General features: G+C 39.2%; 1 protein-coding gene across 24 annotated transcripts in view; it reads left to right on the top strand.

Annotated features, from left to right (window-relative positions):
* Positions 1-27,682, top strand: part of MCMDC2 (minichromosome maintenance domain containing 2) — a 121,653-nt gene that overhangs the window by 3,254 nt on the left and 90,717 nt on the right. For 11 of the 24 annotated variants that reach the window (XR_008536915.2, XR_010159262.1, XR_010159261.1 and 8 more), the window contains exons 2-13: positions 85-266; positions 358-488; positions 559-618; positions 3,383-3,578; positions 4,609-4,731; positions 4,850-4,954; positions 6,891-7,016; positions 9,793-10,030; positions 16,893-17,098; positions 22,196-22,362; positions 22,804-22,983; positions 27,243-27,385. Coding sequence is in view for 19 of the 24 variants with exons in the window: in XM_001161853.7 (XP_001161853.2) it covers positions 173-266; positions 358-488; positions 559-618; positions 3,383-3,578; positions 4,609-4,731; positions 4,850-4,954; positions 6,891-7,016; positions 9,793-10,030; positions 16,893-17,098; positions 22,196-22,362; positions 22,804-22,983; positions 27,243-27,385 (1,769 nt within the window). In the remaining 5 variants the exon portion in view is untranslated. Of the gene's footprint in view, positions 1-84; positions 282-357; positions 489-558; positions 619-3,382; positions 3,579-4,608; positions 4,732-4,849; positions 4,955-6,890; positions 7,017-9,792; positions 10,031-16,892; positions 17,099-22,195; positions 22,363-22,803; positions 22,984-27,242; positions 27,386-27,682 lie in introns of all 24 variants that reach the window. The other 13 variants (XR_010159263.1, XM_054657356.2, XM_054657354.2 and 10 more) reach the window with 4 other exon arrangements.

Here is a 27,682-nt window from a genome sequence, read left to right on the forward strand (position 1 = left end):
GCCTAGTTTTAGTTCACTGTCAACTTTAATAATTTGTAAAGTCTTATTAGAGATTTTCAAAAATAAAATTAATTTTATTTCTAGGTTTTCACATCCTTTCTATGAGTTTCGCCATCTATAGCTTTTATCAACAATTGTGGTTTAATCAATTAGAAATATTAACCAGGAGAAAATGTCAAATCTAAAAATGAAAGAGGCGGCCCTCATCTATCTTGACAGAAGTGGAGGCCTCCAAAAGTTTATAGATGATTGCAAGTACTACAATGGTACGTTCAGCAAAGGTGAGTTATTTTTAAAACTTTCAAATAAACTCCTACACATAGCTATCCTGACTTTTACATTTGTATATTTTCATAGATTCAAAACAAAGCTATGCTGTCTATCGATTCAAAATTTTAATAAATCCCTCTGATGTTGTTGAATTAGATGCTGAGCTTGGAAATCACATTTTACACCAACCTTTAAAAGCTGCTGAAGTCTTTCAATCAGTAAGTCAAAAAAAGAAATAATTTTATGCCACATGGAATTTTTGGTAACTTTTTTTGTTTGAAATCACAGGTCTGTTTTATTGCTGTTAAGACTCTCTCATTAATTGGACAATTGCAGACTGAAACGCAAGTAAGTTTTAGTTACATTTAACTAAGCAAACAGGTACAGATTTACATGATGACTTGTAAAAAAATATTTTTATATTCATAGACTTTTTATTTAAAAGGATACTACTTTTTTTCAAAATTCAATAGAATATCTTACATAGGCATCTTTATTTCTTGTATTATCCTTTATAACATTAAACACTTCTTTTTTTTTTGAGATGGAGTCTCGCTCTGTCGCCAGGCTGGAGTGCAGTGGCACAATCTCAGCTCACTGCAACCTCTGCCTCCCGGGTTCAAACAATCCTCCTGCCTCAGCCTCCCGAGTAGCTGGGATTACAGGTGCCCGCCACCACGCTCAGCTAATTTTTGTATTTTTAGTAGAGACAGGGTTTCACCATGTTGGCCAGGCTGATCTCGAACTCCTGACCTCATGATCCGCCCACATTGGCCCCCTGAGTGCTGGGATTACAGGCGTGAGCCACCGCGCCTGGCCAACATTAGACACTTTTATAATAAAACTTTTCAAACATACCCAGAAGTAAAGGGAATAATACAGTGAACCTTCATATATCTACCACTCAACTCAGATTCAATGTCATATTTTTTCATACCTGCATCATCAATTTTTTTCTAAATTATTTTAAAGCAAATCCCAGATATTCTATTATTTTATCCCTACATACTTTAGTATCAACCTGTAAAAATTATGGACATTTTTCTTCTTTCTTTTTTTGAGAAGGAGTTTTGCTCTTGTTGCCCAGGCTGGAGTGCAATGGCATGATCTTGACTCACCACAACCTCCACCTCCCAGATTCAAGCAATTCTCCTGCCTCAGCCTCCCAAGTAGCTGGGATTACAGGCATATGCCACCACACCTGGCTAATTTTGTATTTTTAGTAGAGACGAGGCTTCTCCATGTTGGTCAGGCTGGTCTCGAACTCCCGACCTCAGGTGATCCACCCGCCTCGGCCTCCCAAAGTGCTGGGATTACAGGTGTGAGCCACTGTGCCCGGCCATGGACATTTTTGTTATGTAACCAGAATGTTATCACCCCTACAAAAGTAACAATAATTCCCTTGGTATTATCTAATATCCAGTTTACATTTAAATTTGCCCAATTGTTTCAAGAATATCTTAAAATAGGTTTGTTCCAAATCAGGGCCAAAACAAGGTTCACACATTATAATTGGTTCTTACATCTCACTAAGTCTCTTTCAATCTAGAGCCATTTCCTCTCCCTCCCTTTTTAGACCATTACCTTTTTGAAGAAACTAATTGGTCCTACGTTATATAATCTTGATTTGTCTAATTGCTTCCTTGTAGGGCTATTTATCTTATTTCCCAACCTCATATTTCTAAAATAGAAGATGACTGTAAAGGCTTTTTAGATTCAGATTCAAATCACTTGACAAGAATACATAATAGTGTAATGTATTACATATTGTGCTATATCAGGAGGATATGGTATCTATTGTTGCACTTTTAACAGTGTCACAATTGATTAGTGGGTTCCTGTGATGTCATTCTCATCTCTCCATTATACAGTTTCCCATCAACTTTCACCTAATGGTTTTAGCAGCCATTGATGTTCATTGCCTAGAATTTGTTATTTCATTAGGAGATGCAAAACTGTAATTTTTCTAATTTTAGCATTCTTTCTGAATTAGCTGAAATTCTTCTGTAAGAGTAATTTTCTCTCATCAGCTATTTAGTTACTCTGAAATACAATTTGTACAGGAAAGGCAGGGTAAATGTTTGATTCTTTGCCTTTATAAAGAGTAATGAGTTGAAATCTAGCAGCTTCCAATAATGGCCAATTTTTTTTGAGGGGGAGGGTTTCCATTTTTAAATATAAGGAACTCATGAACTTTTAAATATATACGGTATGTTTCAGTGAATCTTTGTCATTCCTTTTGATGCTCATATTAGCCTACCTTTTGTCATTGGGGGTCCCTTCAAGGTTGCTCCTATGTCCTTTTGACACAGGCCATTTGTTAGACCATACCCCAAGTCCATCTGCTATATTTTCTATCCCAGGCCTGAAATCAGCCATTTCCCCCAAGGAATCCTGATTCCTTTTAGTGAGAAATGATAACTTAACAAGAGATCACAATCTGGGCACTAGGCGTGCTTCTTTGCTACCTGGTTGACATTGTTTTATTTTATTTATTTATTTATTTTATTTTATTTTGAGATGGAGTCTCACTCTGTCACCAAGGCTGGAGTCTCACTCTGTCGCCCAGGCTGGAGTGCAGTGGCACGACCTCGGCTCACTGCAAGCTCCGCCTCCCGGGTTCATGCCATTCTCCTGCCTCAGCCTCCCGAGTAGCTGGGACTACAGGCGCCCGCCATCACACCCGGCTAATTTTTTGTATTTTTAGTAGAGAAGGGGTTTCACCATGTTAGCCAGGATGGTCTCGATCTCCTGACCTCGTGATCTGCCCGCCTTGGCCTCCCAAAGTGCTGGGATTACAGGGTGAGCCACCGTGCCTGGCCCTGGTTGACATTGTTTTTTAAGTCTTTTCAGTGGATATGGTCAGAAATTGTGTATATTTAAGGAAAAATTTAAAGTTCATAATGCTATTTTCAATTAAAATATTAGATTACAGGATTTTTACTTCTTTAATTTTATACTTGAATGTCGTTTCTCTAATGCTTAAAATTTTGGTTCCTAAGAACATTAACATATCATTACTTGACTTACTCTATAATATACTTACTATATTGTAATACAAGTCAAATTGGATTTGCAATTTTCATTAATACCATTTTTATGTTCTTATTAGATTAATATAGTGCTGAAATTAACACATTTACCTCCCCTGCCAAGTTATGGTCTTGATCTTTGTGAGTTTCCACTTGATTATACATCTCAGAGATTTTATATGATGCAAGGAATTGTGATTGCAATGACAACTGTAACCAAGTATACACAAGGGGCAAGATTTCTTTGTTCAGATGAAGCATGCCCTCTTTCAAAAGGTAAATGTTAAATAGGAAAATCAAAGCATTAAGCAATTGGCTAGGCATGGTGACTCACACCTGTAATCCCTGCACTTTGGGAAGCTGAGGAGGGAGGATCACCTGAGCTCAGGAGTTTGAGACCAGCCTGGGCAACATGGAGAAACCTCGTCTCTACAAAAAATACAAAAATTAGCCCAGCATGGTGGCACATGCCTGTAGTCCCAGCTATTCAAGACACTGAGTTGGGAGGATTGCTTGGGCCAGGGAGGTCAGGGCTGCAGTGAGTTGTGTTCATGCCACTATACTCCAGCCTGGATGACAAAGAGTGACCCTAAAAAAAAAAAAAAAAAAAAAAAAAATTGAACAATTTATTGTTTAATCCTAAATCATATTTACAATTAGTTATAAAACACAAAATAGAAAAAAATTGAATAAAAATTTTATGTCTCCTAATGTTTATATATTTACTTTGCATAATCTTGAAATGCATTTTTTCTCCTTTTCTCCCCAACCCCCATCTTAACAAGTGCACCTATATTGCTGAAGTACTTGCTTCTCTCACACATTATTTCATGACGTTGTGAGTGAAACGTTTAATGTCCTCTCTCAACCCTTTGGCTTAACTTCAGTTTAGTCCTTCTGCAGGACTTCAAAATTATCCCCACCACCTCTAATTGGGTTGATTGACCCTCCTCTCTTCTCTCTGAACACTCTGCAAATGAATACCACAGGTGGAAATTATCTGTTTCTCACTGCCACATATAGAAATTGTGTGCTTAAGCATCCATATTGCCAGTGCCTTAGCACAGTGCCTTGCAAAAAACAGCTGTTAACTGTTAATTGAACTACCCTGAACCCAAGTGCAAAACTGAATTAATTCTGTTTTGAATTAGACTAATTTTAAAGGACTGTAATAGCTACAATCTGTGTCAGTAATAAAAGAAAAAAGAAAATATAAAACTAAAAATTAAAAAATGACAACAACAAAAGAAACAAAATAGACAGCTAAATCTGAAAGCAAATGTATGTTACCACTGTTTTCTTTCAGGATTTCAGTATATAAGAGTGCATGTGCCTGGTGCTACAGAATCTGCAACGATAAGAAATGACTTTTTGTGTAATCTATGTGCATCTTCACTTCAAGAAGACAGAAAATTTAGAGTACTTGGTGGTAATATGCATTTATATTTTGTAATTATAATTTTTAAAATAGTGTCTGATATTTCAATATGGAAATTAAATTGAATATATATTCTAATATCTAATTCTTTTTTGCTCTTTGCTTTAAGATAAACAAATAGTTGAAATAATTGCCACAAAGGCACTTCGTGCTTTTCAAGGATATTCTAACAACCAGCCATTTAGGTTTCAATCACTTACAATTTTCCTAAGAGGTAAGTGAATTCTGTTTGAACTAAAAAAAAATTGCTATAAATATGTAATTGGCTGGGCACAGTGGCTGGCTCATGCCTGTAATCCCAACACTTTGGGAGGCTGAGGTGGGAGGATCACTTGAGGCCAGGAGTTTGAGACTAGCTTAAGCAATATAGTGAGACCCCATCTCTACAAAAAATTAAAAAATAAAAAATTAGCTAGATGTGGTGGCATGTGTCTGTAGTCCTAGCTACCTGGGAAGCTAAGGTGGGAGGGTGGGAGGATCGCCTAAGCCCAGGAGTTGGAGGCTGCAGTGAGCCATGATGGTGCCACTGCACTCCAGTCTGGGCAACAGAGAGACACCCTGTCTCAAAATAATAATAATAACAACAAAATAAAAATAATAAATGAAAAGCTGGCCGGGCGCGGTGGCTCACACCTGTAATCCCAACATTTTGAGAGGCCTAGGAGGGTAAATCACCTAAGGTCAGGAGTTCAAGACCAGCCTGGCCAACATGGTGAAACCCCATCTCTACTAAAAATACAAAAATTAGCCAGGCGTGGTGACGGATGCCTGTAATCCCAGCTACTTGGGAGGCTGAGGCAGGAGAATCACTTGAACCCGGGAGGCAGAGGCTGCAGTGAGCCAATATCGTGCCACTGCACACCAGCCTGCGTGACAGAACGGGACTCTGTCTCAAAAAAGAAAAAAAGCAATTGACTTGTTTATGCTTATAAATTATAAATGTTACTTCTATAGCTTAAGAATCACAAGTCTTCTAATTCTTGAGTGTTTTAAAAGAGTCATATTTAGTTAATATTATCAATTATTCATTCAGTCATACAACACTCACTTAAAATGATATTAGGACCTAATGTGTCCCAAGCACTGAGCTAAGTCCCAGGGTCACAGTTATTTTAAGACAATGGGATCTCCTATTATTCTGTGTGTGTGTCTTACATAAATATTGGAGTTATCGTTCAGCTCTCTGGGGCTAGAGAGAAAAGAGAAAAAAAGGAAGACCACTCTGATCTTCACAGAGATAAGTTAACCCTTGCTCCTCCCTGTAAACCTTTCTTTCATAGCTTTACAACCAACCAACTTCTAACTGTGGAATGGAGGATCAAAATTTTTAGTGTGTTTTTTAAAATAAATTTTGAACTCATCCAAAGTGTTGCCCAAGCTCTAGGTATGAGAGAGGAACCTAGTATAATGCAAGAGGGTAGACTTTGAGGATAGGCAAACCTAAATGTGAATTTCAGTTCTGCTTCTTACTAGTTATTTAGCCTTGTGCAAGCCATGTAACCTCTCAGTTTCTTCATATATAAAGTACAGATAAGAATATCTTACATGCTGGGCATGGTGGTTTACACCTGTAATCCCAACACTTTAGGAGGCTGAGGCAAGAGGATTGCTTGAACACTAGAATTTGAGGTTACAGTGAACTGATTGTGCCACTGCACTACAGCCTGGGCAACAGAGCGAGACTTTGTCTCAAAAACAAACAAAAAGCCACATATTTTATAGGTTAAATAATGTTTTTACAAGTACTTACAGGTATTGTAGACAGGAAAATTATTTTCCTCTCAAATAAAATTATCATTTATAAGGTCATTTTTATTAACATTCCTTTTCATTGAATAGAAAAATGTTTCATCTTATATAGAATAATTTTATTTTCTTTTGACCATATTATAGAAGAGTGTCTAGTTGCTATATCACATGCTTCTTGAAGTTAATTCATCATAGCACATAAGAATAAAAATTTATCAGCAATAAAATTGCATCAGTTTATATTATTAGTGTCACTCTATATGGATATTATCCTAAACAAAAGTAAATACTCCTAACTCAACTACTGAATTGTTTTACTAGTTCTGGATCTTTGAACCATATGTTCATGTACAAAGTTCATTTAGTGAATATGCATTTTCTTCTGTCTTTAATAATTTTAGATGAATCAGTGAATAAAATGAATATAGGAAATGAATATAAAATTATTGGAATTCCAACCTGTGTAAAAACCTCACAACCTGCTGTCTGTATAGAAGCAAATAGCATAATTTTTTGTAATTCAAAAGGTAAGGAAAATTTTAGTATTATATATTAACAAATATTTAAATTTAAATCTATTTGTTCAGCAGATAAGTATTGTTTGCCTATGTGCTAGGCATTCCTCTAAGCACTAAGAATACAGTTGTAAACAGGACAGTCAAGGTTTCTGCTCTTAAGTCACATGGCAGACAGTCAATATACATATAAAGTAAGCAAAAGACAATTTCAGATAATAAGTACATGAAGGAAATAAAACAGGATAATGTTGTGGAAACTTTCTAGCATATAGGACTTATTTCTTTGGGCTAAGCCTTATTTTAATTTTTAAAATAATTAATAATGAGAAAAATGTTTCAAGGTTAGAGATTAGTCAAAGGATTTTTCTATACCACTAGCCAAGGCAATTCTGGGTTAACTGTTGTGGTCTGAGAAGGAGAGCTTAATAAAGTAGCATCCTTGGCTGGGCGCTGTGGCTCACACCTGTAATCCCAGCACTGTGGGAGGCTGAGGCAGGCGGATCACGAGGTCAGGAGTTCAAGACCAGCCTGGCCAAGATGGTGAAACCCCCATCTCTACTAAAAATACAAAAGTAGCTGGGCATGGTGGCAGGTGCCTGTAATCCCAGCTACTTGGGAGGCTGAGGCAGGAGAATCAGTTGAACCTGGGAGGCAGAGGTTGCAGTGAGGCAATATTGTGCCACTGTATTCCAGCCTGAGTGATAGAGACTCCGTCTCAAAAAAAAAAAAAAAAGCGTCCTTTTCCTCAACTGAATTCTGAACCAAATCAAGAAATAAGATAAAGGCAGATGAGGACCAAAATATCACCTTTATTACTGATAATTTCCTTTAACAACTCCAACATGCGTTAGCATTATGTAAACAAAAGTGGAGAGCAGACCTATTCTTTTAACTTGGCTCACAAGTATCTAAATATAGAAAAGGCTGATTAAATCTTGAATAGAGTTGGATTTTTTTGTAATCCGTATGTTCCCTGAATGGGCTATATATATTCAAAGTGATCCCCAAATGCAGAAGAACCTGAGAAAACAAAGGAGGCAGACAAGTCCAGCTTGTCATTATAGGGTGGTTTTACTGGTGAACTTAAGGACAGAAGCATGATCTTGGGCAGCCACAAGACAGGTAGATCTCCATGCTATTACCCCCAGACCCAGGAATTAGATAGGGAAAGAGTACACATGCTTCAGAGGGATTGGATAAGAATTGATCTAAGGACAGGATTTACAGTAAGTATTAATTTATCAAGGTTGATTGATCTAAGGGCAGGATTTATGGTAAGTATGTGCTCTTGCATGAGGAACAATAGATCAACTGGAAATCTCCGAGCTTTCGCAGATTATCAGAAGTCAACATAGCAGATTAGCTTCCAAGATGAAGTTTCTTTTCTTTTTTTTTCTTTTTTTGTTTTTTTGAGACACAGTCTTGCTCTGTCACCTAGGCTGGGGTGCAGTGACGCAATCTCAGCTCACTGCAACCTCCACCTCCAGAGTTCAAGGGATTCTCCTGCCTCAGCCTCTCAAGTGGCTGGGATTACAGGTGCTCACCACCACGCCCAGCTAATTTTTGTATTTTTAATAGAGATGGGGTTTCACCATGTTGACCAGGCTGGTCTCAAACTCCTGACCTCATGATCCGCCCACCTTGGCCTTCCAAAGTGCTGGAATAACAGGCATTAGCCACCACGCCTGGCCCAAGATGAAGTTTCTTTAGCCTCCATACTGTGGATAATCATCAGTAGTAATAGAGACCCAAGTTGAATTTAAATGCAAGTAGATTCTAAATACTTCTACGTACTTGAAGAGAAAAGCTTCTTAAAAGAACAAAAATGTTAAAGAAAGAAAGCACTGATGAATTATAGAGGGTTTAGTGATCTTTTAAATATTTTTCTGCTAAGTGTTTAAAAATTTATTGATTTGGTAGCAGAACATGACTTTTCTGTAGGTGGAGAGTGTGCTTTCTTATGCTGAACTCCAGAATGAGATGTATTTAACTACCCAAATGTGGCAAAAGCTGGACTAAAGTAGGCCTCTTTTAGTCCATGGGCATGGATTAGTTAGAGGAAATCACTGCTTTTTGATGGCAGCCCAGAAAGAAGGAGAATGGGACTAGGTTATACACGCACAGCTGTTCCACCCAAATTACCAATTGGATAAATCACTCATTCCTTTCAGGAGGTGGAGAGTGAGAGGATGGAGAAGATCTAGAATTTTACAGTATACTACAGTACAGCGCTTTCAAAGTAGTGGAATATAAATCTTTCTATTTAACAGCAACATTCAAATATTTCCCATTCTGCTTATTATTCCTCTCTGAAGGTGATACATAGAAATATAGGAGCAAACACAGCAATGCAGGCACTCCACGATCTGGTTTGCTCACATAGATCTTAAAAGGAGAAGAATGAGGGATTTGCCTACAACCCACAGCCAATCTATGTGGACACAAGGGGTGACTTCTTCCTTCTATTACGTTCCCTGAGGTAGAAATGGTAAACTAGCATGACCTCGAACCATAATTTAATATCATTCTAAGAATTTAAAGGCCAAGCATGGTGGCTCAGGCCTGTAATCATAGCACTTTGGGAGGTCAAGGCAGGGGAATCAATTGAGGCCAGGGGTTCAAGACCAGCCTGGGAAACATAACAAGATCCTGTCTCAAAAAAAAAAAGAATATGGTATTATTAGAACTATAATTTGATAACATTTTAGATAAAGGGAGTCAAATATCTATAATGTTGTCTTGTTTTAAAACCCTTTCTAATATATATGTTAATATTTACTTTCAGTTCCTTCAGGAATTAGTGACAACTTCAGGTGTCTCCTCTCCTTAACTTCCAGCTCATGCTGGAAGTTTACAGCAATACTTGCCAATATCTTTGCATCACAAATTACCCCTCCTGGGACTTACAATTTGCTCAAGCTCTGTTTGTTGATGAGTCTAGTACAGACAACTGACCGTAACAAGGAACTGGAAGATTGCCTGGATATTTTAATTATAACAAGTGATACTCTACTCATAGACAGGTATATATGTGACATGAATTTTTACAAATATTAATTGGTCACAGATGTGCATACATCCTTTCCATGAGCATTATTACAAGAATATTTAGAATTTTTCTGAGCCAGTATAAGTATTTAAATCAATCTTTATCAATAAAATTCAAAACCTTTGAAAGATAAATTGATAAGTGATAAGTTGAATTACTCCAATTTTCAACCTATTTCCCCACTCAGACCTTTGTAAATAAATGCATCCTTCCCAGCCTTCCTTTCCCCCTATTCCCTAGCTCTGTATTCTCTTTCTGTACTTTGTTTTGAATAATCTTCCCCCTAAGGAACAAACTAACCATTTTCTTATTTTTCTTCAATATTCCATCAGTAATATTGACTCACTGCATCCAGATAAGGCTGTCAGAAGTGCCATAATTACTGTTTGGGGGGAACATCATCCTAACTTTGGAGTAAGCCTCTACTTAGCATTTTGTCGCTCCCCACTAGCAAGTACCCTTTCCTTAAAACTTGCTTAAATATTCACAAAGTTAGAAATAAGTTCCCTATTTAGTATCTTGTATGCAATTCCAAAGCAAAAAATAAATTTACAAAATGAATTTAAAATAGAAAAAAATAAAATTGAAATTAACAGTAATTTAATTGAACAGATTATGTTTTGCTAAAATTAAATTGCCACTGGTGATGTAAATATGGTACCAAATGCCAAGATTGTACCACTTTATTCTTCTACTGACAGAATTTTTTTCCTCACAGCCTCACCAGCTCTGGATATTATCAAACTTATATTTTTGTTAACATTATTTTTTGAGACAGGGTCTCACTCTGTCACCCAGGCTGGAATGCAGTAGCATGATCATGGCTCACAACAGCCTCAACCTCCTGGGCTCAAGTGATCCTCCAGCCTCAGCCTCCTGAGTAGCTGTGACTAGAGGCGCGCGCCACTACACTGGGCTAATTTTTTAATTTTTTATATAAACAAAGTCTCCCTATGTTGCTAAGGCTGAACTCCTGGGCTCAAGCGATCCTCTCACCTCATTATCCAACTTTAAAATTTTGCAATCTGGGCTGGGCGTGGTGGCTCAGGCCTGTAATCCCAGCACTTTGGGAGGCTGAGGTGGGTGGATCATGAGGTCAGGAGATCGAGACCATCCTGGCTAACACCGTGAAACCCCGTCTCTACTAAAAATACAAAAAATTAGCCAGGTGTGGTGGCGCGCGCCTGTAGTCCCAGCTACTCAGGAGGCTGAGGCAGGAGAATTGCTAGAACCCGGGAGGCGGAGGTTGCAATGAGCCGAGATTGCACCACTGCACTCCAGCCTGGGTGACAGAGCGAGACTCTGTCTCAAAAAAAAAAAAAAAAAATTGCAATCTGATAGGTGGAAAATTGTATTTTATTTTAATTTGCATTTATTTAATTGGAAATAATTTTTGCATCATATAAAACTTATTAAACATGTATTATTTTTCTATGAACCTCCCATTCTTGATCATTGTTGTTTTTATTATGTTGTTTATCTATTTATTATTGATTTGTGATGCATGTAAATTAAGGCCTTTCTTTTTCTGTTTGCCATTAACCTTTTGACTTTTTAAATGATATTTGGGGCTGTGTGAGAGATTGGTTTGTTTTTTTCTTTTTAGGTAAAATTTACATACAGTGAAATAATCAGATCTTATTATCATCACTAAAAACATTGAGTTTTGACAAATAACATACACTCCTTTAATCACCACCACAATGAGATATAGAACATTTCTATCACCCCAGAAATTTCCCTCCTTCCCTCTTCCAATCATTTCCTATCTTCACTGGTGATCTCTGTCACCATAGATTAATTTTCCTGTTCTTGAACTTCAGATAATGAAATCATATCTGGGTGCATCCTCTTTTGGGTCTAGTCTCTCTTACTCAACAAAATATTTTTGAATTGATCCAATTGTGTACATCAGTAGTTCATTGTTTCTGTTGATGAGTAGCATTTCATTATACGAATGTACCAAAATTCATTTATCTATTCTCGTAGTGGAAGACATTTGGTTTTGCATGTTTGACTATTATGAATAAAGCTGCTGTAAACATTCTTGCACAAGTCTTTTTGTGGACACGTATTTTCATTATCTTGGGTAAATACCTAGGAGAAGAATTGCTGGGTCATAAGGTATATGTATAACTTTTTTTTTTTTTTTTTTGAGATGGAGTTTCACTCTTGTTGCCCGGGCTGGAGTGCAATGGCACCATCTTGGCTCACTGCCACCTCCGCCTCCTGGGTTCAAGCAATTCCCCTGTTTCAGCCTCCCGAGTAGCTGGGATTACAGGCACATGCCACCACACCTGGCTAATTTTTGTATTTTTAGTAGAAATAGGGTTTTTATCATATTGGCCCGGCTAGTCTCGAACTCCTGACCTCAGGTAATCCACCCGCCTTGGCCTCCCATAGTGCTGGGATTACAGGCATGAGCCACTGTGCCTGGCCTATAACTTTATAAGAAACTGCCAGTTAGCTGAGCGCAGTGGCTCATGACTGTAATCTCAGCACTTTGGGAGGCTGAGGCAGGCAGATCACCTGAGGTCAGGAATTTGAGACCAACCTAGCCAATGTGGGGAAACCCCATCTCTAATAAAAATACAAAAATTATTTGGGCATGGTGGCATGCGCCTGTAGACCCAGCTACACTTGGGAAGCTGAGGCACGAGAACTGCTTGAACCCAGGAGGTGGAGGTTGCAGTGAGTCGAGATAGTGCCACTGCACTCCAGCCTGGGCAACAGAGCAAGACTCAGTCTCAAAAAAAAAAAAAAGAAAGAAACTGCCAGTTTTCCAAAGTGGTTGTACCATTTTACATTCCTACCAACAATGTAAAGAGTTCCTCTTGTTTCCATCCTCATCAACATTTGGTGTTGTGAGCCCTTTGCATTTTAGCCATACTAGTGGGAATGAAATGATACGTCATTGTTCTAATTTGCGTTTCCGAGATGACTATTGATTTGAACTCTTTTTCATGTGCTTATTGGCCACTCATATATCTCTTTTTATGAAGTGTCTGTTTTTATAAAGTGTTTGTTCATTTGTTAGTTTAGTTGTTCTGGATGCATGTCCTTTGCCAAATATATGTATTATAAAATTTTTCTCCAGATATAAAGCTTTTTAAAAATTGTCTAAAGGTATCTTTGATGAGCAGGCTTTTTAAGTTTTGATGAAATTCAATTTATTATTTACTTTTATGCTTAGCGTTTTCTGACTTCTGTTTAAGAAATCCTTGTCTGGCTGGGCGCGGTGGCTCATGTTTATAATCCCAGCACTTTGGGAGACTGAGGTGGGCGGATCACCTGAAGTCAGGAGTTCGAGGCCGGCTGGCCAACATGGTGAAACCCCGTCTCCACTAAAAATACAAAAAAAAAAAAAAAAAATTAGCCGGGCATAGTGGTGAGTGCCTGTAATCCCATCTACTGGGGAGGCTGAGGCAGGAGAATCATTTGAACCCGGGAGGCGGAGGTTGCAGTGAGCAGAGACTGTGCCACTGCACTCTGGCCTGGGCGACACAGCAAGACCCTGTCTCAAAAAAGAAAAAAGAAGAAGAAATCCTTGTCTATCCCAAGGTCATGAAGAGTTTTTAAATGTTTTCTTCTAGAAGCATTATAGTTTTAGTTTACTATTTATTTATTTATGTAGAGATAAGTCTTGCTAGGCTGGTCTCAAACTTCCAGGCTCAAGCAATCCTCCTGCCTTAATCTCCCAGAGATTGGTAGGAGGTATGAGTTAAAGTTAATGTTTTTCCTATGCATTTATCCAATTTTTCCACACTAATTGTTGAAAAGATTTTCCTTTCCCCATTAAATTGTTTTGATACCATTGTTCAAATTCAATTGAACTAGGCAGAATCTGGGTATAAAATTGAACTGGATGTAAATCTATTTGAACTCTCTTTTCTAATACTTTGATCTATTGTTCTATACTTATACCAATACTACACTCCCTTGATTATTGTAGCTTTATGTTCAGTCTTGAAATCAGGTAATGCAACTTTATCCTTCATTTTAAAGATTAAAAAAATTTTAGATCCTTTGCATTTTTAAATAAATTTTAGAATCAGTTTATTTTTATTTTTGAGACAGGGTCACGGTCTGTTGCCCAAACTGGAGTGCAGTGGCACAATCATGACTCACTGCAGCCTCAAACTCTTGGGTTCAAGTGATCCACCCACCTCAGCCTGCTGAGTAGCTGGGAACAGAGGCGTGAACCACCACGTCCGGTTAATTTTTTTAGTTTTTTGTAGAGATGAGGTCTTGCCATATTGCCTAGACTGGTCTTGCACTCTCAGGCTCAAGTGATCTTCCCGCCTTGGCCTCTCAAAGTGCTGGGATTGCAGATGTGGGTCACTGAGCCCAGCCAAATCAGTATGTTAATACCAACCAAAAAGAAGCCTTTGAGTATTTTGATTGGAACTGTATTTAACGTGTAAATCAATTTTGGGGAGAATTAACATCTTAATAATATTGAGTCTTCCAATCCATGAATGTGGCATATCTCTCCATTTATTTAGGTCTTCTTTAATTTCTCTCAGTGATGTTTTTATAAAGGTCATGCAAATATTTTGTTAAATTGGTTCTAAAAATATTTGATATTTTTGATGCTACTAAAATGGTAGTGTTTTCTTAATTTCATTTTCAATTGTTTGCTATGAATATATAGAAATACAATTGATTTTTATATTTTGACTTTGTATTCTGTGACCTTCTCTGTATCAGTAGTTTTAAAAGTTCCTTAGCCAGTTCCAATGTGTAGCCAAATTTGAGGCTCATTGTTCCATATCACTAAGTGCTCAGCCTAGCTGCCTATTAGAATCACCTGGGAGAACTTTTAAAAAATATTTATCACTGTGTCTCACCCCCAGAGTTTCTAATTTAAGTGGTTTGGGGTGGCACTTGGCATTGGAATTTGTTAAATCTCCCCAGGTAAGGTTAGTGCAGGCTGTGGTTGAGAACCACTCCTTATAGGCTTGCAAAGGTTTCTTTCTAAATATCACTCTCTCTCTCTCATTTTATATATCTTCAAACATCCAAATTCCTTAGAATAGTACATGTGCTAGACATATTTTATACCATCTACCTATCCACATCTCACTCTTTTGCACTGCATGTCTATGCCTACTTTTGTATCACCCCCTTTTGTGTCACATGTCTATGTCTACTCATCATAGGTGATTGCACTAGGAAGCTGTAATTTCTGTGGCAAGGATTTGAAAGCTAAGCTAAGGTAATCATATTCCTTTTTCAGAATTTAAATTTGGGATATGAAGAGACTGAGGCAATTAGCAAAGAGGTTAGAAACCAAAATGACATATCAACAATTGCCATGAGACAGGCAGGTGCCTCATGCCTGTAGTTCCAGCTACTTGGGAGACTAAGCAGGCAGGATTGCATGAGTCCAGGAGTTTGAGGCTGTGTGTGCTATGACTGCATCATTGCATTCCAGCTTGTATGACAGAGTGAGACTCTGTCTCTTAAGAGAAAAAAAAAATTTGGCTGGACACAGTGGCTCAAGCCTGTAATCCCAGTGCTTTTTGGGAGGCCAAGGCAGGAGGATAATTTGAGCTCAGGAGTTCAAGGCCAGCCTGGGCAACATGGTGAAACCCGTCTCTCCAAAAAACACAAAAAATTGAGCCAGGCACGGTGGCTTGTGTCTGTGGTCCCAGCTACTTGGGAGGCTGAGGAAGGAGAATCGTTTGAGCCTGGGAGGTGGAGGTTGGAAGCTGAGATTGCTCCATTGCACTCCAGCCTAGTGACAGGCGGAGGTTGCGGTGAGCTGAGATCACGCCACTGCACTAGAGCCTTGGCGACTGAGAGAGACTCAAAACAGAACAAAAGAAAACAAAGACAAACAAAAAACCCCATAATTGCCATGACAGAAACAGCAGAGTGATAGTTTTGATGGGACACTAGCAAGCCTAATGCAAAAATTCTGAATAGGCAAAAGAAAGCAATCCATAAAAAGAAGAAGGCCTAATTCAAATGTCATCTCTCTGTAACTTTCTCTGACTCCCTTCCAGGAAGAAATAATACTCCCATGGATGTTCTTTTGTTGTTGTTGTTTTTGAGACAGAGTCTTGCTCCATCACCCAGGCCAGAGTGCAGTGAAGTGATCTCGGCTCACTGGAATGTCCACCTCCCGGGTTGAGGCAGTTCTCCTGCCTCAGCCTCCCAGTAGCTGGGATTACAGGCGTGTAATTACAGGCCCACCTAATTTTTGTGTTTTTAGTAGAGATAGGATTTTGCCATGTTGGCCAGGCTGGTCTTGAACTCTTGACTTCAAGTGATCTGCCTGCCTCGGCCTCCCAAAGTGTTGGGATTACAGTTGTAAGCCATTATGCCTGGCCACCATGGATGTTCTAAAGACTTTTTTTTTTTACACGGAGTCTTGCTCTGTCACCAGGATGAAGACATTTTTTAGTACTTATCACATTGTGTTTTAGTTTTTTATGTCTCTCTTTTTAGACTGTGAGCTTTCCAAGTTAAGGTCCAAGTCTCGTATATATTTTTTTGTTTTGTTTTTTGAGACAGAATCTCACTCTGTCGCCCGGGCTGGAGTGCACGATCTTGGCTCATTGCAACCTCTGCCTTCCAGGTTCAAATGATTCTTGTGTCTCAGCCTCCTGAGTAGCTGGGACTACAGGCATGCACTAGCACGTCTGGCTAATTTTCGTATTTTCAGTAGAGACGGGATTTTACCATGTTAGTCATATATATTTTTATCCCTAGCACAATAGCTGGTGTATCACAGGTGCTCAGTAAACACAGAATAAAATTAAATTTAATACATTGTGACTTTTGAAAATTAAATAATAGTAATGAAAAGTTTATTTTTTTTTCCCTAGGCTTCTGAATTTTAGCATAAACCTTGTCCCCCGTGGTATACGTCATCTAGTCTCTACTGAAATTTTTCCCACTCTATCCAGGAATAAGTATGGAACTGGAGCAGTTAGCATTCAGGCTGGCAGTGCTTTGCTAGCTAAAGGTGGTATCTGCTTTATAGGAGACTTGGCTTCACACAAAAAAGATAAACTTGAACAGCTTCAAACAGGTAAACAATATTTTTTAAATTAATTTTCACCTGTTTAACCTATACTCTCATCCATGTTGAGATACTTAACAGTTAAGATAGTATTGCAGTTGTTTGAGGGTTTGAGAAATTATGTTAGATGGCATTTCTCATTTTGGTTTTATAAGCTAAACAGAAATTTAATGTGCAAATGCCCAGTTTTAGCCTTTGCTCTCAGTGTGCTAACACATGAGCTTGTAATGGACCAGATTTATTTCTTCTTCTTGTCTAGTGATAGCCTTAGCTACCACTTCCAGTATAAAGTTGAAAAGTAGTGTTGAGAGAGGACATCCTCGCCTTGTTCCTGATCTGAGTGGGAAAGCTTCAAGTTTCTCACCATTAAGTATGATGTTAGCTGTACATTTTTTGTAGACATTCTTTATCCGTGGAAGTTCTTCTCTATTCCTAATTTTCCGAGAGGTTTTTTTAATCATAAATGGATATTGGATTTTGTCAAATGCTTTGTCTGCCTCTGTTAATATGATCATGCCACAGGATCCTTCAGGTGTTGCTTCTCAAGCCAGAAACCTCTATGTCCAGCAGCACCTCTGCTTGAGTTTCACTCCTGCCTGCTGGGCTTGTTCTGCTCACTCAGCCTGGCAGGCTGCACTTGGCTCACACTACCAGTCCAGATCCCATGCCTGCTGAGGATAAGCCAGGAGCGGAGCAGCAAGGGGTGTGTGAGTGAGCAAGCACAGGGTCCGGCCACTGCACATAGCCAGGCACACCAGCCGCTGTGGCAGGGCAGGCAGCTCCAGGGGCTGGCACAGGTGCTGGCTTCATGCAAGGCTGTAGCTGGAACAGGCATACTGCAAGTGGCTTCTACCGAGGGCCCTGGTGTCTGGATGAGGGGAACGGGATGGCACCTGAAAACTTGGAGACACCAGCAATGGTGGAGCCCCAAGGGACTGCAGGGAAGCATGCTACAGCTCTCTCATTCCTGCTGCCCACAGCTCAGCAGATGGTAGGGCACACGTTAACAGTTCTTTCAGTCCACTGCCTCACTCCAGCCTGTGGCTCCTGGGCTGGCCCAGCCCATCGCCACTTTCTGTTGTGGGGCAGCCACCCAAGGCTGGCAGAAGGCAGGAGGATTATAGTGTTACAGCTCTGACTCAGGAAATCCTGAGGTCTGGGCCTCCAGAAGGGTCATTGCTCTTCACTCCTGCAGTCCAGCAAACAAGAGTGTGTCACCACTCACAGCTCAGTGAGCTGGCTAGGAAAGTGTTACAGCCCTTTTCGCTCCCACTTGCAGCTCAGCAAGCCTGCCAGGAGAATGTCATAGCCCTTTTCACACCTGCCATTCAACAGGTCCCAAGTTCTTGTTCCACGTCCAGGAAGAATTAGCTTATGTGGACAACTGGAGGGTGAGCAAGGGGGAGAAGAGTTTTATTGCATGGGAGAACAGCTTTCAGTGGACAGGAGACCTGAAGTGGGTAGCTCGTACCCCCAGGCGGGTAGTCCCAACCTGTGTTTGAGTCCGGCTGAGTCTGGGGTTTTTATGGGCTAAGAATGGAGGAAGTACATGCTGATTGGTCCATGGGTGGGCCCAGAAAAAGCACCATCTGATTGGCTGAAAGGCATCAAGGAAGTTCTCACTCCAGGTGGTGGACTCCACCCAGAACTGGCAGCCTGGTTTTCAGGCTTCAGGCTGTCTCCTGCCTGAAGGTTGGGTTCCACCAGGGACCTGCCCCTATCTGCCCAGGAACCTGTCTGCCTCCTGCCATCATCAGTCATATGATTTTTCTCATTTAGCCTGTTGATATGATGGATTACATTAATTGATTTTTGAATATTGAACCAGCCTTGCATACCTGGGATAAAGCTTACTTGGTCATGGTGTATAATTCTTTTTCTACATTGTTGGATTTGATATGCTATTATTTTTGTTGAGGATTTTTTAAATCTATGTTCATGAGAGATATTGGTCTGTAGGGTTTTTTCCTTATAATGTCATTGTCTGGTTCTGTATTAGAGTAATACTGGTTGGGCAAGATTTATAACTAGCAAGGATATGGACAGCCATGGACTGGGCAAAGAGTAGTCAGAACCTTGCCTTCTTGGCATACCAGCATGAATGTACAAGTGTGCTCAGGGCACATAGCATATTGCTTCACTTTATAAGAGAATGCAGAAATTAGCTGGGCCCAGTGGCTCACACCTGGAATCCCAGCACTTTGGGAGGCTGAGGCAAGAGGATTGCTGGAGGCCAGGAGTTCTAGACCATCCTGGGCAACACACTGAGACCCCATCTCTACAAAAAAAAGCAATAAAAACAAAATGAGGGTGTATTAGTCTGTTTTCATGTTGCTGATAAAGACATACCTGAGATTGGACAATTTACAAAAGAAAGAGGTTTATTAGACTTACAGTTCCACATGGCTGAGGAGGCCTTACAATCATGGTAGAGTGTGAAAGGCACATCTCACGTGGTGGCAGACAAGAGAAGAGGGCTCGTGCAGGGAAACTCCCCGTTTTAAAACTATTAGATCTTGTGAGACTTATTCATTATCATGAGAACAGTGCAGGAAAGACCTGCCCCCATGATTCAGTTACCTCCCACTAGGCCCCTCCCACAACACGTGGGAGTTCATGATGAGATTTGGGTGGGGACAGAGCCAACCATATCAGAGAGTGTAGAACTAGACCCACAATTTATAGTCAATTGATTTTTGACTACAGCACCAAAGCTAGTCAGTGGGAAAAGGAGTTTTTTTCATCAAAGGATGGTGGAACATCTGGCTGCTACAGAGGAGGGCCTCAGTACAACTGCACTTGTTCCACACTCATGAAGTTGGCCCTGCTAGTATGTCCTCTCCCCACAAGAACTTGGCATTTGGTTTAAAACTCTGCTGTCATCATATTCAAATTTTTAATAATTTTATCTTTGTATTGTAAGGAAGTCCAACGAGATAATGGCACTTGACTGTGAGTAGAGGAGACACATGGATGCCTGTTTTTACTGTGCCTTCCTGCCCTATTTCATACAGCATTTGTGATCACTATGCAGCATTCATAACACACTTAATTTGTACTTTCTCTGATTGTTGCTGGACTCCCATGTGTCATGGGTGCACTATAAGCCAGTGCTTATATTTCCACATCAACACATTTTCAACTGAGTAAGAGGGAGTGCTAATAACCCCAAGTGGCCATGCTTTTCATTTGAACTAGACGTACTTCTAATACAGAAAGAAGGCAAAGGCCTTTCAAGAAACACAAATGACCAAGTAGCCATATCATACTCTTTCTTACTTGGTTGCTTCCCTGTATTTGCCAACCACTTACACTGAAAATGACACAGGAGGAAAGGGAAAGATAGGGCAAATCCATAGTTCCTTGTCTTCTCAGTCCTTCCTCACTTATCAGTAAGCTGAAGGTAGAGAGTGTTGGTGAAATGTATGCATATCAAGAAGTAAAATAAAAATTGTTTTGTGCAGCATTTCCACTGTTCTGGTAAAAACAAAATACATATGCATATGCAAAATACTATTGGTTCCACTTATGAGGTAAATGCCCATATATTTGCATTATACAATATAAAGATAAAAGTATTGTACAATATAAAGATAAAAGGTAAAATTTATGTCAATATAAAATTTTAATTTTTCTTTATTTAGAATGGCAATACTACTATTATATTTTTTGTAACAGTTTTATTGAGATTTCACACATCATACAATTCCCCACTGAAAGTGTACAGTTAAGTGCTTTTTAGAATATTCACAGAGTTGTGCTACTATTACCACTAACTTCAGAATATTTTCATCACCCCAAAAGGAAGCCCCATACCCATTAGCAGTCAACCCCCAGTCCCTGCCTCCCGTCACCTACTCCCTCACAGTCCCTGGCAAACACTGTTTGCTTTCTGTTTCTGTGTATTTGCCTATTCTGAACATTGCATAGGCAGTCTTCCCTCAGTATTCTCCAGGGGTTGGTTCCAGGGCCTCTGCAGATACCAAAATCCACAGATGCTCAAGTCCCTTATATAAAATGGCAGAGTATTTGCATATAATCTATGCACATCCTCCCATATACTTTAAATCATCCTTGGATTACTTATAATAGTCAATACAATGTAAATGCTTTGCAAATTGTTATAATGTGTTGTTTTTTATTGTTGTTATTGTTTTATTTATTTATTGAATATTTTTCATCAGTGGTTGGTTGAATCTACAGTTGCAGACAGACCCTTTGGATATAGATGGCTGACTATAAATGGAATCAAATGATACGTGGTCCTCCGCGATGGCCCTGGCCTCTTTCTTCTTCTTCTCCTTCTTCCTTCTTCCTTCTTCTTCTTTCTTTTTTTTTTTTTTTTCTTTTTTTTTTTTTTTGAAACAGGGTCTTACTCTGTTGCCCAGGGTGGAGTGCAATGGTGTCATCATACCTCACTGCACCCTCCAACTCCTGGGCTCAAGCAATTCTCTCACCTCAGCCTCCCAAGTAGCTGGGACCACGGTAACATCCCACAATGCTTGGCTAATTTTTTGTAGTAACAGGGTCTTGCCACGTTGCCCAGGCTGGTCTCAAACTCCTGGGCTCAAGCAATCCCCCCGTGTCAGCCTCCCAAAGTGCTCCATATTTTTTGTTTAGGTTTTAAGTGGGAGGTGAGGGGACAATGAATTTGGCTTTGAACATGTTGAATTTGAGATATATTTCCCCCCAGTCATTGTAGTTCATATTATCTCTGTCTTTTCCTCTCTCACTCCCACATGGATGGCCTGCTTTCTATCATTTTCCCCACATAAAAGAACAGGATTTAATTTTAGCCTCTCTTGTAAGTCTGTATTATATGACCAATCTCTTAGCCCCCTGCCTAGTCCACTCGGGTGCCCAGCCACAATTCCAGCTACATGCTTTGGACTCCTGGTTCTCATCAAGTCATGGGACACATAAGGCTTCAAATACATATTTTTTATGGCAGAACTTAGAGCATTGTCTTGCAAAACAGTCAAATTTACTTTCTTTCACTATCCAAAGTCTACACAGTATAATTATATATAATAATATGTTAGCAATTTGTAGACATTTAGACCAAAATGAACTTAAATAACAAATGGATAATGTCTTCTGACTTAGTTCTGGAGAGCAGAAGCATCACAGTGTACATCCCAGGAAAGAAGTTTGGGGAGGATATTGATCAACAGATGACTTTTCCAGTTCAGTGCAGTTTTTGGTCTTTTGTTGATATGGATTCATCTTCAAGGAGAAATGCACAGAAAATCAACACTCTAATTGGTCAGATGGTAAGGTATATGTATATTTTATTGTTAGAATGTTGTTCAAGGAATTAAGTCATAAATTTTAATACATCTTAATATTTTTGTTATTAACCTGTTTCTATACTTTGTTGAGTACCAGAACTACATGATGACCCAGTTGTTTAAAAATTGTAATGTTTTTTAACCATGTAGATCAGATATCTGCTCACTGGAAATTACTATTTGAATAGGTAACTAGAGAGTCTTTAATGAATAATGTATAAGAAAATACTCACTAAAGAGGCTTTAAAAAAAATCAATCACCAAAAAGTTCCCAGATTATTAAAAAATTACCTTAAATTATAATTAATATGATAAATAACTTTAATAATAACAACATATAATAATTACTTTGTAATTAATTATTTCCAAATTGTGAAAATTATAAAGTTTAATGTTTGCCTATTACCTTTTGGTTTGATGTAGGATTGCAGTTTGATTCCAGCTAACCTTGTGGAGGCATTTGGTTTATTGATTAACTGCAATGAGTCATCTCCCTGCCACCCATTTCTTCCTACTGTGCAACACACTTTGAACAAAGCCATTAATCCTGAAGGGCTGTTTTATGCAGCTTCTAGACAGTTCACAACTGAAGATTTTGAAAAGGTAAAGGTGGATAAAACGGTTACCCAGAATGCCTGTGCTAATGTTTCTCAAATTATATAGAAGTCCTTTTGAGTGCTGGATTTTCTTTATTTAGGATTCTTTTATTCCATCTTGGTTCCAGCTTTTAAACATTTTAAGGACATTGCATAGAAGTTATTTAGGGTTAGGCTGGTGTGGTGGCTCATGCCTATAATCCCAGCACTTTGAGAGGCCCAGGCGGGTGGCTCACTTGAGGCCAGGAGTTCGAGACCAGCCTGGCCAACACAGTGAAACCCCGTCTCTACCAAAAAATACAAAAATTAGCTGGGCGTGGTGGTGGCACCTGTAATCCCAGCTACTCGGGAGGCTGAGGCAGGAGAATCAGTTGAACCCAGGAGTTGGAGGTTGCAGTGAGCCGAGATCGCACCACTGCACTCCTGCCTGGGTGATAGAGTAAGACCCTGTCTCAAAAAAAAAAAAAAAAAAAAAAAAAGAAAAAGAAAAAAGAAAGAAATTATTTAGAATTATTTAGGGCTATAATTAAAGAAACAACTGTGTTAGGTAATGAATATTAAAATTTTCAGTTTATTTTTGTACCATTGTCCAAATCAGCACAGCTGAAAGAATCTCAACGAAAGAAAACCAACATAGAATTTTTCTATAGAAAATTATAATAGGCTATATACAGTTATTTACATTTTACTGTCTATTCAAAGGGATTGTCCTTAGATGAATACCTTCGAGTCCTGACTTTAGGGGATATATAGCATGATTCACTAACCCATTTTAATTAATTACCCTGACATTATCAAAACATATGTGACATGTTCAGAGAACCTGAGAGTAAGTGATGTAAATTTAGTAATAATTCTCATAGCTATTAAAGGTGCTCACATATTTACAACTGAAACCTTTTTAACTACTCAAAAATCTGTCCAAGTAGAGTTCACCTGTCTGGGTATGATAGATAAAAGGCAGGGAATATCAGAAAGTGGAGGTCTGAGTCATTAAAATTTTTTTTCATATCTATCTTCCTTGTGAGTGAGCATACTGCATGAGTAAAAGGTTGAAAGGCGAAATCGTCTTAAAAATGAATTATGAATATTGTTTATTCACATAGATTAGAATAGAAAAAAGAATAACATTTATAATATAATAAGATTTTGGTTTTGGTTTTATTATATAGGAAAAAAGTAGTCTGTAGGAGTTAGGGTACTAAATATGGACAGGCTAATGGCCCTGACAAATGTTGCCCATTTTTTTACCTGAGAAGCCAAAACAATCTAGATTTATTAATTATTCAGGTATTTACTGAATACTTCACAAATATGAGCCTATTTCCATTCTTTTATATTCTCACAGATATATAAACTTTCTCTTTAGTTTATCATTTAATTGAGATTAAAAACAAGATACAGGCCAGGCAAGGTGGCTCACGCCTGTAATCCCAGCACTTTGGGAGGCCGAGGAGGGCAGAAACCTGAGGTAGGGAGTTGGAGACCAGCCTGACCAACATGGAGTAACCCCGTCTCTACTAAAAATACAAAATGAGCCAGGCATGGTGGCGCATGCCTGTAATCCCAGCTACTCAGGAGGATGAGGCAGGAGAATCGCTTGAACCCGGAAGGCAGAGGTTGAGGTGAGCCGAGATTGTGCCACTGCACTCCAGCCTGGGCGACAAGAGCAAAACTCCGTCTCAAAAAAAAAAAAAAAAAAAAAAGATACATAAAATAGTTAAGGAACAATTTAAGTGCTAAGCTAAGTGGTGCTGACTCAGGTATTTTAGGAATTCAGAAAGGAAGATATCCATGTAGAATGCAGGAGCTGGGAAAACTTCATGGAGGAGGCTGGACATTAGTTGGGCTGTAAGAAAGGGTAAAATTTAGATGCACAAAAGATGGGTGTTCCAAGTAGAATTAACAGTAGGAGTAAAGACTTAAAAGTAGAAATTAGTATACATGGAAAACGATAAGACCAGCTTGACTGGAGCAAAAATTGTACTTTGGAGTCATAGGATTTTGGCATATTTACAATAAGTCTTGCACAGGCAAAAGATTTTATAGTTGGTTTGTCAGACTATAGAGAACAGTTGTAGAGTGAATTGTAAAATAGTAAAAAGTGAAATAGTAAAAATGGTTTCTCTGGAAGATAAATCTGTCTATTACACAAATCAAAGTGGATGGAATTTGTTGCAGCCTGAGCTCTCCAGAACACAGACTGAGATGGAGTTTAGTGTGCCAATGTGTATTTGAGAGGGCTTTTCTGTCAATACCTACGGACTTTATAATGTCCTCCCCCACTTCTGCCTCAATCACTCATGTGATGTGGACTGTCCTGAGGCAATCCCTGAAGGGGCTGACAGCACTCTCAGTAGCTGGGGCAACAAGTCCTTTCCTGAAGGAGGATATTGGTGGCTCATCATCATGCCATCTTAGAGAGAACTTAGAGAGGGTTATTGATACTATTAATAGTATATCCAGTTATGAAAGCCTGGAGAGAGTTGTGGAGAATAAAGAAAACAAAGAAGCCAGGATATACATCCAATCCAGGACATGTCCAATCTAGGACATGTCTCTATGCTTTTCTTTTCTTTTTTCTTCTCTCGCTCTGTTACCAGGTTGGAGTGCAGAGGCGCCATCTTGGCTCATTGCAACCTCCGCCTGCTGGGTTCAAGTGATTCTCCTGCCTCAGCCTCCTGAGTAGCTGGGACTACAGGTGCCCGCCACCACACCCGGCTAATTTTTTTTGTATTTTTAGTAGAGACAGGGTTTCACCATGTTGGCCAGGATGGTCTCAATCTCTTGACCTCGTGATCTACCCACCTCGACCTCCCAAAGTGCTGGGATTACAGGTGTGAGCCACCGTGCCCAGCTGTCTCTATGCTTTTTTAAAAGTTAAATTTAAAATATAAATTTTAGGCCGGGCCTGGTGGCTCACGCCTGTAATCCCAGCACTCTGGGAGGCTGAGGCGGGCAGATCACCTGAGGTCAAGAGTTCGAGACCAGCCTGGCCAATATGGTGAAACTGTCTCTACTAAAAATACAAAAAAAAAGAAAGAAAAAATTAGCTGGGCATGGTGGCGCACACCTGTAGTCCCAGCTACTCAGGAGGCTGAGGCAGGAGAATCACTTGAACCAGGAGGCAGAGTTTGCAGTGAGCCGAGATCGTGCCACGGCACTCCAGCCTGGGCGATAGAGCAAGCCTCCGTCTCAAAAATAAATAAATAAAATAGGCTAGGCGCGGTGGCTCATGCCTGTAATCCCAGCACTTTGGGAGGCCGAGGTGGGCGGATCACCTGAGGTCAGGAGTTTGAGACCAGCCTGGCCAACATAGTGAAACCCCATCTCTACCAAAAATACAAAAAATTAGCTAGGGGTGGTGGTACGCGCCTATAATCCCAGCTACTCGGGAGGCTGAGACAGGAGAATCGCTTGAACCCCAGAGGCTGAGGTTGCAGTGAGCCGAGTTTGCGCTATTGCACTCCAGTTTGGGCAACAAGAGCGAAACTCCGTCTCAAAAAAAAAAAAAAAACCATATAAATTTTATAGTTAATAGCAACCTTTCTCCAGGTGTAGGTAGTGTCAGAAAAAAACAGTAACCTTATTATAGTTAATTTTTCCTGCAGTTATCTGAATTGAAAAAACTAGAAAATAACTAGGATAGTAAAAAATTTGGAAATTACGTCACAGAGAAGAACTATGGGAACTAGGAATCACTGACTCTGAAAGAAAAAAAAAGCACAAAACTCAGAAAAAAACAGTGATAATCATGTGTTGCAGAATTATTCTCTACCCAAATCTTACTCAATCACCAAAGCCCACCTTCAAAGCAGTTAACACAATGTTTCCCCTCATACCAAACGTTGTGTTCTTTAAAAGGAAGGAAGGGAAGTAAGGAGGGCAAGTAGCTCTAGGCCAATGAGAGAAACTTACGAGGAAAAAACTGTCAGAGAATTAAAGCTATTCAAAGGAAAGTTAGCTTCTGAGGGAGGTGAGCCTTTCACTGGGAGCAAAGACGTTGTAAAGTCATTCAAATATATTGCACAGAACATTTCTGCACTGAGAGGGAGGAGATTATTCTGGGTAAACTTTAATATCGTTTACAAGTATAACACTGTGATTTAAAGTGTTCAGTGACTTCAGGATGGCCCCAGACATTTACTCTTTTTTATGTAATAAAATATGCAAACTTGTAAAAATAAAGTGCCAGTATACTTTTGATTTCTGTTATATTGATTCCATAATAAAGCTTGATTATCTTGGATTTTTCACACTTTTTAGCTATTGGCTTTTGCAAAGAATTTGAATGTAGAATTCAGCTTGGAAGCAGAAAGAATGACCCATGGCTATTATCTAGCAAGTCGCAGAATCAGAACAGGCTCTGTATGCGGATCAAAGCTGTCAGCATCTGCATTAAAATATCTGTAGGTATTCAATTCAAGATTTTAAAATCAGCATTGAGTTTCAAATGATGTGTTTAATTAAATTGCTAATTTACCTATTTCACTTGTTTCTCTGCTTGATTGCTAGTTGGTTGGTTTGTAAATGGCCTTGTTCCAAAAGGACTAAAGGCTTCACAATTCCTTTTGTTATATCATGTTACATCATTTTAATCTCTAATAATTTTTTTACTAAACTGATTTTTATTGGATGCCACGTATGAGATATGTCTGGGAAAAGTGCACTGATTTCAAATGCAAATCCTTGTTTTTAAAAATGTG

Source organism: Pan troglodytes, chromosome 7 (genome assembly GCF_028858775.2).
Source record: "Pan troglodytes isolate AG18354 chromosome 7, NHGRI_mPanTro3-v2.0_pri, whole genome shotgun sequence".
Taxonomy (NCBI): domain Eukaryota; kingdom Metazoa; phylum Chordata; class Mammalia; order Primates; family Hominidae; genus Pan; species Pan troglodytes.